This window comes from Oncorhynchus keta, chromosome 23 (genome assembly GCF_023373465.1).
Source record: "Oncorhynchus keta strain PuntledgeMale-10-30-2019 chromosome 23, Oket_V2, whole genome shotgun sequence".
Classification (NCBI taxonomy): Eukaryota; Metazoa; Chordata; class Actinopteri; order Salmoniformes; family Salmonidae; genus Oncorhynchus; species Oncorhynchus keta.
In genome coordinates this window covers 37078024-37091530 of record NC_068443.1, presented here as the reverse complement: position 1 = coordinate 37091530, position 13507 = coordinate 37078024, and the positions used below count along the sequence as shown (strand labels likewise).

General features: G+C 42.3%; 1 protein-coding gene across 4 annotated transcripts in view; it reads right to left on the bottom strand.

Annotated features, from left to right (window-relative positions):
- LOC118402272 (E3 ubiquitin-protein ligase MARCHF2-like) overlaps positions 1–13507 on the bottom strand; it is a 66244-nt gene that overhangs the window by 9559 nt on the left and 43178 nt on the right. Inside the window, exons 1-6 of one of the 4 annotated variants that reach the window (XM_052477134.1) lie at positions 6029–6384; positions 5166–5444; positions 4394–4457; positions 3483–3731; positions 1306–1501; positions 1000–1209 (exon numbers count right to left, since the gene is read on the bottom strand). In XM_052477134.1, the coding sequence (XP_052333094.1) occupies positions 1000–1209; positions 1306–1501; positions 3483–3731; positions 4394–4457; positions 5166–5214 (768 nt within the window). In that variant the 5' untranslated portion in view covers positions 5215–5444; positions 6029–6384. Of the gene's footprint in view, positions 1–999; positions 1210–1305; positions 1502–3482; positions 3732–4393; positions 4458–5165; positions 5445–6028; positions 6386–13507 lie in introns of those variants that run through there. The other 3 variants (XM_035800328.2, XM_052477135.1, XM_035800330.1) reach the window with 3 other exon arrangements.

Here is a 13507-nt window from a genome sequence, read left to right as displayed (position 1 = left end):
CAGACGTCAATGAAACTAGACATTTGATATGACCTGCACAGAGCAGAATCTCTGAATATATGGTTGCTATTGCAGGCACGCACAACCAGGTATCAATTCCCTTTCAATTCAGAGAGCAAACCCATGTCCAATTGAAAAGCATTGAAGATACTTGGAATTTCAGTGTACTTCCTGAATTGACTGGAATTAAAATGGAATTGACCCCAACTCTGCTCACAACACGACGTGAAACATATTGTATGACATTTGTATTTGGTCTACAAAATGGTTCCGTGTCAGTTGCTGATTTTGTAACTATTGTAACTAAGTATTTTTTCAGAGTACAATAGTCTTTCCAGAGAAGAGACAAAAGATTGTTGCAGACAAAAAATATCTATGTTGGCTCATTTACTTGTCTCCCCTGAATATAAAATGGGAAGGGTACAGAATTCCAGACAAGAAAAAAAAAGAAGTATTATTCATCTTACAAAATGTACTAATAGCTATTGTAAAGCACACATTTATACTGCAAAAAAAATGCTGTCAATTAACAAAGGTGGTGTAAAGTAATCCATGAGGTGTGTGTGTGTGTTCTGTGTGACCATGGTACTTACCTACTGAACAGCAAGAGGAACTGCTCGTCCCTACCTTCAGACTACGCTCAAATCCTACACCCCAACCCAAGCATGCCATCCTGCCACCTTAGGTCTCCCACTCTTACAGGAGGGCAGCTCCCACTCAGCCCAGTCCAAGCTCTGCTCCCTGAAACTAGGACAGAGTCCCTGCCCATCTTCCACAAACAGTATCTTAAATAATCCTCCTCCTCACCCCTCTCCCCCCCAAAAAAGATATAAATACCAAAAAAAGAACACTTTACCAGCACTTGCACTTGACTCTACTGAGATAGAAATTACATCTATCTCAAGATGAATGCACTAACTGTAAGTCACTCTGGATAGGAGCACCTGACAAATGACTAAAATGTCATGTGTATCTGGTCTGTGTGTGGGGCCTAGTTACCAGTGTCCAGAGGATGTAGATGGTGAAGAGGGCGATGGTGAGGGCAATGAGTCCCACGGCCCCCAACCGGCTGTTGAGGGTCAGGTGGTCCTGGGCTCCCCTCAGACACAGCCAGCCGGAGATGGCTGCCAGTGGCGTGATGAGCAGGAAGCAGGCCATGTCGCACAGCAGCGTGCGCTTCTCACTGCGAGGCCCCGGGTCCCGCAACCACTGGGAGGATGCAAGGAAAGGACCACTATTATTACAGTCTTTTTCCCGTCAATTATTATGGTGTTTAAGGACACACACACAGTGCCAATGTTGTACCTGTGTGAGGGGCTGGGGTCGCCGTTCAACAGTGAACTCTGTGTGGCAGAGCTCACAGTAACTGGTGTTGGAGGACGACAGCCACTTCTCCAGGCAGCTCTTGTGCACCTTACCCAGGGTCCCTGTGCAGTCACAAGGGGAGAGCAGCGTCTCACCACCGGCCCCCTCGTGGCAGATACGACACATGCCTTCATTACTGGACAAATAAGGGAGAAAAAAAAGTGCTGAGTGACCACTCATTTCAAAACACATTACATACTTACGAAATAAGGCCCGAGGAGGTGTGGTACATGTGATATATGGCCAATATTGACCATATATCACAACCCCCCGAGGTGCCTTATTGCTATTACAAGCTGGTTACCAACATAATTAGATCTGTAAAAATAAATGTTTTGTCATACCCATGGTATACGGTCTGATAAACTGATTGGATGACAGCCTTGCTTCTACACCTGCATTGCTTGCTGTTTGGGGTTTTAGGCTGGGTTTCTGTACAGCACTTTGAGATATCAGCTTATGTACGAAGGGCTATATAAATAAAATTTGATTGATTGATTGACAGCCATGGTATTCAGGGCTCGAACCACCCGGTTTATAATGTACATATAAACAGGAGACATTTACTTAATCAATATACAAAATTCATTTATCAGATATGCTAAATATGAGATTACTTAGTATATTGAGAATTAGGCCATATATAACCAGTCAAAAGTTGACACCTACTCATTCAAGGGTTTTTCTTTAATTTTACTACTTTCTACATTGCAGAAAAACATGAAAACTATGAAATAACACATATAGAATCATTTAGGAACCAAAAAAGGTGTTAAACAAATAAAAATATTTTTAATATGCGAGATTCTTCAAAGTAGCCACCCCTTGCTTTGATGACAGCTTTGCACACTTGGAATTCTCTCAACCAGCTTCATGAGGTAGACACCTGGAATGCCTTTATTAACAAATGGCCTGTGTCTTTTTAAAAGTTCATTTGTGGAATTTCTTGCCTTCTTAAGAGGATCAGTTCATTAGAGTTAACAGCCCCAGAAATTGCAGCCCAAATAAATGCTTCACAGTGTTCAAGTAACAGACATCTCAACATCAACTGTTCAGAGAAGACTGCGTGAATTCGGTCTTCATTGGTCGAATTACTGCAAAGAAACCACTACTAAAAAGGACACCAAAAAGAAGAATAGACTTGCTTGGGCCAAAATTTACCTAACTTATTGTGGGAAGCTTGTGGACGGCTATCCAAAACGTTTGCCCCAAGGTAAACAATTTAAAGGCAATGCTACCAAACACTAATTGAGTGCATGTAAACTTCTGACCCACTGGGAATGTGATGAAATAAATAAAAGCTGAAATAATTCTCTACTATTATTCTGACATTTCACATTCTTAAAATAAAGTGGTGATCCTAACTGAACTCAGACAGGGAAATTTTTACTAGGATTAAATGTCAGGAATTGTGAAAAACTGAGTTTAAATGTATTTGGCTAAGGTGGATGTAAACTCCCAACTTCAACTGTATATTTGTCCATTGTTAATCTCCAAGGAAGAAATTGTGTACATATCAGATCACCCTCTGCAGGGTCGGTAACAACCAAATGCATCCGGGCTTCCGAGGAAATGGAATGAGAGTGTAACAATATAACTTTAGACCGTCCCCTCGCCCATACCCGGGCACGAACCAGGGATCCTCTGCACACATCAACAACAGTCACCCACGAAGCATCGTTACCTATCGCTCCACAAAAGCTGCGGCCCATGCAGAGCAAGGGGAACTACTACTTCAAGGTCTCAGAGCAAGTGACGTCACCGAATGAAACGCTATTTAGCGCGCACCGCTAACTAAGCTAGCTGTTTCACATCCGTTACAAGAGCTTTTGGCGACACTCCATCGTACCTCTTCCTCCTCCACATTAACTGAATTGGTTCAACAGTGCAGAAGAGAACCTAAAACAGTGTATTTTTTTATTGTAAGGACAAGAAAGAAAGAAATGCTGCTATTTTATGCCTGCTATGTTAGGTTAATGTCAGATAGAAGCAAAGGGACACCGTCTCAGGAAGCCATACATATACAAAAAGCAGGATACCTAGTCAGTAGTACAACTGAAGGCATTCAACTGAAATGTGCCTGAGTAGAAACTCTCTTGAGGAACCAACCACCTTACCTCTGTGAGCCCACAGCTTTGACAACAGTGGAGAGTGAGCGACCATCTTTGGCCGTAACCTTAGCGACGTACTGGGCCTGGCCAGCATCTGGCTCCTCTACCACCTTGGGCAGGTCGGCGCTGCCTGAGTAGTCACACAGGGAGCCAGGCAGGTGGCAGCAGCCTGATGTGGTCATGGCGGTGGTGAAATGCCAGAGGAGCCAGCAGTCAAGGAGTCGGTCACACACCTCTCCTCCCACTGTTGGGCAACTGTTTGGATAGCGTGACAATTTTAGAACGCAGCATTGTTACAACTCTTTGCAGTGTCAAAACCGGAATTGGTAACTTCATGTAACAAAGAGAATTTGAATCTATTAACGGGGACATTCTTTAAATCATAGACCATTTTGACAAGTACAGTACCAGTCAAAAGTTGACACCTACTCATTCAAGGGTTGCTTTATTTTTTACTATTTTCTAGATTGTAGAATAGTTTAGGTGTCTTCACTATGAAACAACACATGGACTCATGTAGCAACCGGGAAAAAAGTATTAAACAAATCAACATACAGTGGGGAGAACAAGTATTTGATAACCTGCAAAATCGGCAGTGTTTCCTACTTACAAAGCATGTATAGGTCTGTAATTTTTAATCATAGGTACACTTCAACTGTGAGAGCCAGAATTCTTACTGGTTGGTAGGTGATCAAATACTTATGTCATGCAATAAAATGCTAATTAATTACTTAAAAATCATACAATGTGATTTTCTGGATTTTTGTTTTAGATTCCGTCTCTCACAGTTGAAGTGTACCTATGATAAAAAATTACAGACCTCTACATGCTTTGTAAGTAGGAAAACCTGCAAAATCAGCAGTGTATCAAATACTTGTTCTCCCCACTGTATGTTTTATATTCTTCAAAGTACTCACCCGTTGCCTTGATGGCAGCTTTGCACACTCTTGGCATTCTCAACCAGCTTCATGAAGTAGTCACCTGGAATGCATTTCAATTAACAGGTGTGACTTGTTAAAAGTTAATTTGTGGAATTTCTTTCCTTCTTAATGCGTTTGAGCCAATCAGTTGTGTTGTGACAAGGTAGGAGTGGTATATAGAAGATAGCCCCATTTGTTGAAAGCCCAAGTCCATATTATGGCAAGAACAGCTCAAATATGCAAAGAAAAACGACAGTCCATCTTTACTTTAAGACATGAATGTCAGTCAATCCGGAAAATGTTAAGTGCAGTCGCAAAAAACCATCAAGCTACTATGATGAAACTGGCTCTCATGAGGACCGCCACAGGAAAGGAAGAGCCACAGGTACCTCTGCTGCAGAGGATAAGTTCATTAGAGTTAACTGCACCTCAGATTTCAACCCAAATAAATGTTCAAGTAACAGACATCAACATCAACTGTCCAGAGGAGACAGTGTGAATCAGGCCTTCATGATCGAACTGCTGCAAAGAAACCACTAAAAAAGGACACCAATAAGAAGAGACTTGCTTGGGCCAAGAAATATGAGCAATGGACATTGGTCTGTGAGATTTTTGACCCCAACCGCTGTGTCTTTGTGAGACGCAGAGTAGGTGAACGGGTGATCTCCGCATGTGTAGTTCCCACCGTGAAGCATGGAGGTGGTGTGATGGTGGGGGTGCTTTGCTGATGACACTGTCTGTGATTTATTAGAATTCAAGGCACACTTACGTGAACCAGCATGACAACCACAGCATTCCGCAGCAATACTCCATCCCATCTGGTTTGCGCTATAATTTGTTTCTCAACAGGACAATGACCCAAAACACATTTTCAGGTTGTGTGAGGGGTAAATGACCAAGAAGGATAGTGATGGAGTACTGCATCAGATGACCTGGCCTCCACAATCACAAACCTCAACCCAATTGAGATTGTTTGGGATGAGTTGGACCGCGGAGTGATGGAAAAGCAGCCAGCAAGTACTCAGCATATGTGGGAACTCTGTCAAGACTGTTGGAAAAGCATTCCTCATGAAGCTGGTTGAGAGAATGCCAAGTGTGCAAAGCTGTCATCAAGGCAAAGGGTGGCTACTTTGAAGAATCTAAAATATTTAACACTTTTTTTGGTTACTACATGATTCTGTGCGTGTTATTTCATATGTAGAATATAGTAAAAAATACATTAAAATCCTTGAATGAGTAGAATTGTCCAAACTTTTGACTGGTACTGTATGTGGTGGGGAATCGATGGCATGTTTACTATGTCATGCATCTCACGTCACAGCTATACTATTTACGAATGAGCTTGTAACAATGTTACATTGTACCATCAACATACAATTTTAACAGGCAGTCAGTTATAGACAAAGCTTGGTTCCAATGAATCAATAAAAAAACCAACAGACACAGCCAGGCAGGTGAAAAGCTAACGATAGCTAGTTAAGACATTCATGTTTTCACATCCTCTAAACGCTAGAAAACTAGCTAACGTTAGCTAGCTAACTGTTAAGTGATCGACATTTCCACTAAAAGTTAGCAACCAAGCTAGGTAGATAAAGAAATACAATACAGCCGAAACAACAAGGGATAACGTACCGTAGTCACCAGCAAGCTCTCCCTGGCCTTAGTTAGCTATTTAGCTAGCTAGCTGTATGAGATGACATTGACATTTAGCCAAAACGATGGCTCGGGAAGAATACAAAAAACAACGTCAAGCCGTGTATCTGCTCCATTGTTGGCCGGATCATTTACTTGTTTGTAGCAGTCTCCTCACAGAAACGGTGTAACTTGCACAAATTTGTGACAGCTAGCTTGTTAGCATGTTTACACTGCCTGGCTGGCTAACATCTATCAGCTGTGCACTGCTGTATCATTATGGTCCAAGCTATTCGGGATCCTTGGGACGTCCGTATCAAAGATTTGTATAACTCGCTAACCCAAGATAGATCCACGCCTGTCGTTTCCAACGTGAGCAAATTAAATCATAGTGGGGCATAACAAACAAGGAGGTGGGCAGAGCCAAGCACGAGCTAGTGAGATCCTATTGGCGCGTGCTAAGCATGTATTTACATATTTCCGTTAGGGAACGCCTTACCTGTGAAGTGCGCGTCTGCAATAACTCAATTCGCACTTGTATTCCTTTTAAACAACACTTTTTTTTTACAAGTCTGGCAAAGGGTAAAGTCTACAAAACGTAGAACCCCTCTGTTTGCTACCGATTGGAAACAGAAAACTGTATGGAGATCAAATGTTAATCGATCAGAAATGACCAAAAAGTTGACCAAAATCCATCTCGCAACATCTCCTCCCCTTCCGGCAACTGGAATTCTTCTCATGACCATATTTGAAAATGAATGGAAACGTAAACCAGATGCTTCACATATATACATCCGGTGAAATATCTGGCTCATTGCTCTTTCTTAGTCTTAATTTCTTTGTTATTCTTTTTTTGTTTTTTAAATGGCGGTTGGCAATCATAAGGTGCATTACCACCACCAACTGGACAGGATTGTAAATTCATTACACTTTGTAATAAAATGGATACAAATAAAATAAAAACACTTTCGACTAACATTCAAAACCCACTACCCCATTCCACTACTTTGCCCTGTCTGCTCATACATAGTGCCAACGGCCTGGGAGGACGGGACACCACCATGCAAAGGAAGTGGTGCAGGTCCTAATCCAGGCACTTGTCATCTCCCGTCTGGATTACTGCAACTCACTGTTGGCTGGGCTCCCTGCCTGTGCCATTAAACCCCTACAACTCATCCAGAACGCCGCAGCCCGTCTGGTGTTCAACCTTCCCAAGTTCTCTCACGTCACCCCGCTCCTCCGCTCTCTCCACTGGCTTCCAGTTGAAGCTCGCATCCGCTACAAGACCATGGTGCTTGCCTATGGAGCTGTGAGGGGAACGGCACCTCAGTACCTCCAGGCTCTGATCAGGCCCTACACCCAAACAAGGGCACTGCGTTCATCCACCTCTGGCCTGCTCGCCTCCCTACCACTGAGGAAGTACAGTTCCTGCTCAGCCCAGTCAAAACTGTTCGCTGCTCTGGCCCACCAATGGTGGAACAAACTCCTTCACGACGCCAGGACAGCGGAGTCAATCACCACCTTCCGGAGACACCTGAAACCCCACCTCTTTAAGGAATACCTAGGGTAGGATAAAGTAATAATATAATAATAATAATATATGCCATTTAGCAGACGCTTTTATCCAAAGCGACTTACAGTCATGTGTGCATACATTCTACGTATGGGTGGTCCCGGGAATCGAACCCACTACCCTGGCGTTACAAGCGCCATGCTCTACCAACTGAGCTAAAAGATTTAGATGCACTATTGTAAAGTGGCTGTTCCACTGGATGTCATAAGGTGAATGCACCAATTTGTAAGTCGCTCTGGATAAGAGCGTCTGCCAAATGACTTAAATGTAAATGTAAATGCAACACACCCTGTAACTCTTCTTAAGTCAAATCTAATACACCCAACAAGTACTTCTTTACATCTGCCACAACATATATTTTCTGTGATTTACATTCCATTTCTGCAGTACAGTTAATAACCATTGCTATGAATGGCCTATCCCTCTGTGTTGGCACAGATTTACTACTCATAGGGATCCTCTTAGGATCCCTCGCCTTTGACCCATCCTCCTCTACTTCCTTTACTGCCTCAGCATATGACATCTTCTGCACTACTCTGACCCTGGCCACCTCAATCTGCCTCTCTTGCACTGGACTTTTTTTGATCCCCAGCAACATGGGCACCCCTACAGTTGACACACACAACTTTTTTTTGCCATAGGGAGTAGAGAAATGTTTGCAGTTTATAATATGATATCTGAGAGAGGCTGACTAACAAAATCACTGTCCGCTAATTCAACCATGATAACAAATTTAGATAGCTGGCCGCTAAACTAGCATATCAATAAAAAAGTTAGCTGACATGGGATAATTGACTGACTATCAGTGACTGACATAAGAGAAAAACTGGTGATGCACAACCAAAATTGCACTTTGTGTATTTTACTATTCTAACTCGTAAGCTGAAACCCCTCATGGGGAATTGATCCAAGGTTCTTCAAAAGAGGGTATGCCCCTCCCTGACATAGAGTTATGCCAAATTTATAGCTAACAACAACAAAACTGTTTTGTGGATTAGTCTTCTGCTCCCATCACAAGCACAGGAAGTGCAGCCACGAGCTGCTATTTAAAGAAAGTCCACTAGAGGGAGGAAACCATTTTTATGTTGTCCATGACAAAGAAAATGAACAAGATTTCTTGGTGCTTTCAAGACACCTGGGAATTCCGAAATAATGAAGGACAATTCATGACATCAGCGATCTTCAGGTCGGAAAGTCGAAGCTCTGTTTAGAGGCCAGAGTTCCCGAGATGGATGACCGTTCAAAATTATTTTCCCAGTCGTCTTGAACACACTGAAGTCGGAAGTCGGACATTTCCAAGTTCCAGCTGTTTTGAATGCGGCATCTAGCAAAGTTAGAAAACCTTTGTCAACGGTTTTGTTGCTGTCATGCACGTCGCCTCATTGCATCATGCATTTGTTACGCATCATATGTGTCATATGTGTAAACTAACATATGTTCGAGTGCTAGTCGGAACTAGGAAACTCGGAAATGTCAGATTTGCTAACTGGTTGTAGTTAAACACGTGCCGCGTTCAACCAATTTCCAAGTCGGACATTTCTGAGTTTCCTAGTTCCGACTAGCACTTGAACACGGCGTTAGTTTACACATATGACGCATATGATGTAATCTGGTCAACAAATACATCATTTGAACGTGAATGTTACACAGGGTGAATGACTCCAGGATTTTTGGAGTGGACTCTCCACCACTAATATGTGACAGCATTTCAGATGTCGGTAGTTCATTAGTTTTCTCTACTTTTTATAAACGGTTTGCTGTTCCCTGTTAACATTTTGCTAACTGGGCACTTTGAAGATGAACCCCTACAAGGATGTCAAAGAAAACGCATGATATTAGTGGTGGCAGGGGCCCACTTAGTGATTTGGAGGTCCCAGGCAGAGGCCATTCTGAGTCCCTCTGATGTCTATCGGAGCCAGCTTTTAGGTGAACGAAACAGAATGAAAAGGCAAACTGAAGAGTTGAAATGCCCTTCACTAGAGTAGGTCTTGGCATGACCTCATAGAAAAGGGGTGGGCAATCATTTTGGCTTGAGGGCTACTTCGGGATTTCAACGCACAGATTTTTTTCCCAGATCGATTTGTTAGTCAAAAGCAATTTGTGGGCAAGGAAAAGGCTTGTTATTTAAACATATAGGCTAATACAGTCAATTAACATTTCTACACACTTTCTATTTGGTTTTAGTTAGGGCTGGACTGATTCTTGGATAATACCTATATCTGATATTTTATTTGCAATATCGACCAATTTGATCATTGTTTTCATTTTAGGTCATTTCTAACCATTTTAGCACAGATACAAACAGCAACCAAATGTCTATGTTCATAAGGCTAATAAGAAAATATGTCAAATGAGTTGAACATAGAAAAGGTGCAACAATATTTTTTCCCATTCAAAAGTGAGCATCAGAACGGTATTGGAAAGTCGTCAAGAAAAAAATATCTGCACAAATGTGTTCTGTGAAGCCTGTGAGCATCGTAGAGGGGAATAGAAGATACGTGTTCATGAGCGTCTCAGCTTGCAGGGATGGGGTCATAATAGCTAACCGTCCACCAACAGTTCAAAAGCTAGAGCAACATTTGGGGTGAAGAAATCAGAAACCCCTCCATTTGTCACAACCAGAGATGGTCATAGCCACTAAATGGTGCACGCCGGAGGAGGAAGGCAAGATAAGAGAAATCATGTATTATTAAATCAAATGATGCCAACTTCACAAGGCCCCTGATGATGTGAAGTCCCAGGGAATCAATTACCAGGGAATTGTCTGTTGCCACCGTGTGGTGGGACTATAGGCTACATTCTTTAAAGCATTTCTAAAACCTGAAAATGAATTCATATTTAATTGTGGAAATAAGATATCCGTTTATCTTCAGATTACTTCATTCTGAAAATGTCTGACTACATTGTGAATATCAAGGGAGATGGTCCCAAGGAGCCTAAAGCATGTGGACAACTGATCGTCACACATCTCTTTCCAAAATCATGGGCAATAATATGGAGTTTGTCCCTTCTTTGCTGTTAAATCAGCCTCCACTCTTCTGGGAAGGTTTTTGACTAGATGTTGGAACATTGTTGCAGGGACTTGCTTCCATTCAGTCACGAGCATTAGTGAGGTTTGGCACTGATGTTGGGCGATTAGGCCTGGCTCACAGTCGGCATTCCAATTCATTCCAAAGGTGTTAGACAGGGTCGAGGTTAGGGTTCTGTGCCGGCCAGTCAAGTTCTTCCACACCTATCTTGACAACCCATTTCTGTATGGACCTCGCTTTGTGCATGTGGCATTGTCATGCTGAAACAGGAAAGGGCCTTCCCCAAACTGTTGTCACAAAGTCGGAAGCACAGAATCATCTAGAATGTCATTGTATGCTGTAGCATTAAGAGTTTGCTTCACTGGAACTAAGGGGCATAGCCCGAACCATGAAAAATAGTCCCAGACCATTATTCCTCCTCCACCAAACTTTACAGTTGGTAGGTAACATCGGGCAGGTAACATTCTTCTGGCATCCGCTGTTATGGGATTTTTATGAACAATGACTAAATTATGTATACATTTAGCTTAGAATTATAACTAAACAGAATACTTCTCTGTTACTGTATGAATGTATGAATCTTATTATAATCATAGTACTGATTATAATGTGTGTGGTTTTAGACAAGAATTAGAACAAGACTTTCTGTTCCTGTTAGAAATGAATGGAGCTATCGTCAGACCGGTTGGAATACTGTGTTCCTTATAGGACATTCTGTCCCTACCCAGAGAGGGGAGAGACCTTGGGTTTGTAGTAGATTGTTTAACAGGTGGCAGACAATGTGAGAAGGCTTGTGAACTATATTGCCATTGTATCTGAGAGGAGGAGGGACATTTATGACAAAATGTGAGGTATATAAACCAATGTACATGGTATTATGACCAGAGCTCTTGGGAATAAACGCTACTGATTAATTTTGAGACTGATCTTTGTCTATTTTATGCAAATAAGAACCTTACAAATTCTTAGAAACGGACAAAGTGTTATGCTTTGTTATAATTGAATTGGTGAATGAACATATAGGAATTAAATTCCTCTAACATCCGCCAAACCCAGATTCGTCTGTCGGACTGCCAGATGGTGACGCATTATTCACCAGTCCAGAGAATGCGTTTCTACTGCTCCAGATTCCAATGGCGACGAGCTTTACAACACTCCAGCCGACGCTTGGCATTGTGCATGGTGATCTTAGGCTTGTGTGCGGCTGGTCGGCCATGGAAACCCATTTCATGACACTCCCGATGAACAGTTCTTGTGCTGACTATGCTTCCAGAGGCAGTTTGAAACTCAGAGAACAGACAATTTTAACACACTTCAGCGGTCCCATTCTGTGAGCTTGTGAGGCCTACCACTTGGCGGCAGAGCTGTTGCTCCTCCGAGACGTTTCCATGTCACAATAACACCACTTACAGCTGACTGGGGCAGCTCTAGCAGGGCAAAAATTTGATGAACTGACTCGTTGTGGAAAGGTGGCTTTCTATGACGGTGCCACGTTGAAAGTCACTGAGCTCTTCAGTAAGGCCATTCTATTGCCACTGTTTGTCTATGGGGATTGCATGGCTGTAGATAGATACACAGATAGATGTAGAAACGGACACTCAAAAACCAAAACCCAACCATTGTCCTGCCGGTGACAGATCTGTCCTATGTTGGAGCAATGGAAGACGCAGTGAGAAATTACTCTTGAAATTGTCAAAGAAAGTTAAGAGCATAATTGGTATTCTTCTAATCTTCTGGGTCTAGTTAAAAGCATAATCTATCTATCTATCTATCTATCTATCTATCTATCTATCTATCTACAGGTAACTGACAAAATAAAGCAAACACCAACATAGTGTCTTAATAGGGCGTTGGGTCAACAACGGTGTAAAATTGCGCAACTTAAACATCCTCAACAAAAAGAGCTAAATTCATTACAGATTTCTTGAGTTCTTGGGATTTTGAGGAAGTGAAATAGGCTTCCGCGTCTGCTGTGTGTCATGGGGGAGAAGCATCACCAACCGAACGTGGAATCGGTCAGGAAACACACCTCCAAGACTGAAATCTCGTTTTTCTAATGAGCAACAGACAAACAAACGTGCCAAACGGTGTGTTCAGTGGCTTTTCACATGTGAGAGTTGAAAACAAGTCCTAGATTTATGAAAGTTATCTGTATAAACCCAATGTTGTTGTACATTGTCTATTGTGGATCATTACTGTTCTGTTGACACACATGGGGCTGATGATGGCCAGGAAAACAAGGAAGAGGTCAAGGTGCCAGCAGCTAAGGGCATCGTACTCGATATTGACTTCACTTCATTCACCTTAAGACAGGATATCCTTCCCCAGCACTCATCAGGAGGAGAAGGATAGAGTATTGGACATGGACACTGTGAAATCAGCCCCATTCCGGGTGGAAATCAGCCCCATTTTGAAGAGGAGTATTGCAATGGTGTATGGTCGCCCACCACCTGTCAGTCAATATTATAAGTTCATTTTGTTTGACTGATTCTGTGACGGCCTATGTCATGCTCCCGAGTGATGCAGCGATCTAAGGCACTGCATCTCAGTGCTGTGTGACAAAACTGCACATTTTAGAGTGGCCTTTTATTTTCCCAAACACAAGGTGCACCTGTGTAATGATCATGCTGTTTAATCAACTTCTTGATATAGCACACCTGTCAGGTGGATGGATGATCTTCGCAAAGGATAAATGCTCACTAACAGGTATGTGCACAATATTTGAGAGAAATAAGAATTTTGTGCATATTATGGAACATTTCTGGGATCTTTTAGTTTTGCTCATGAAACATGGGACCAACACTTTACATGTTGCGTTTATATTTGTGTTCAGTGTGTGTCATTCACAGCATTTGAATGGGAGCTATAATCCTATCA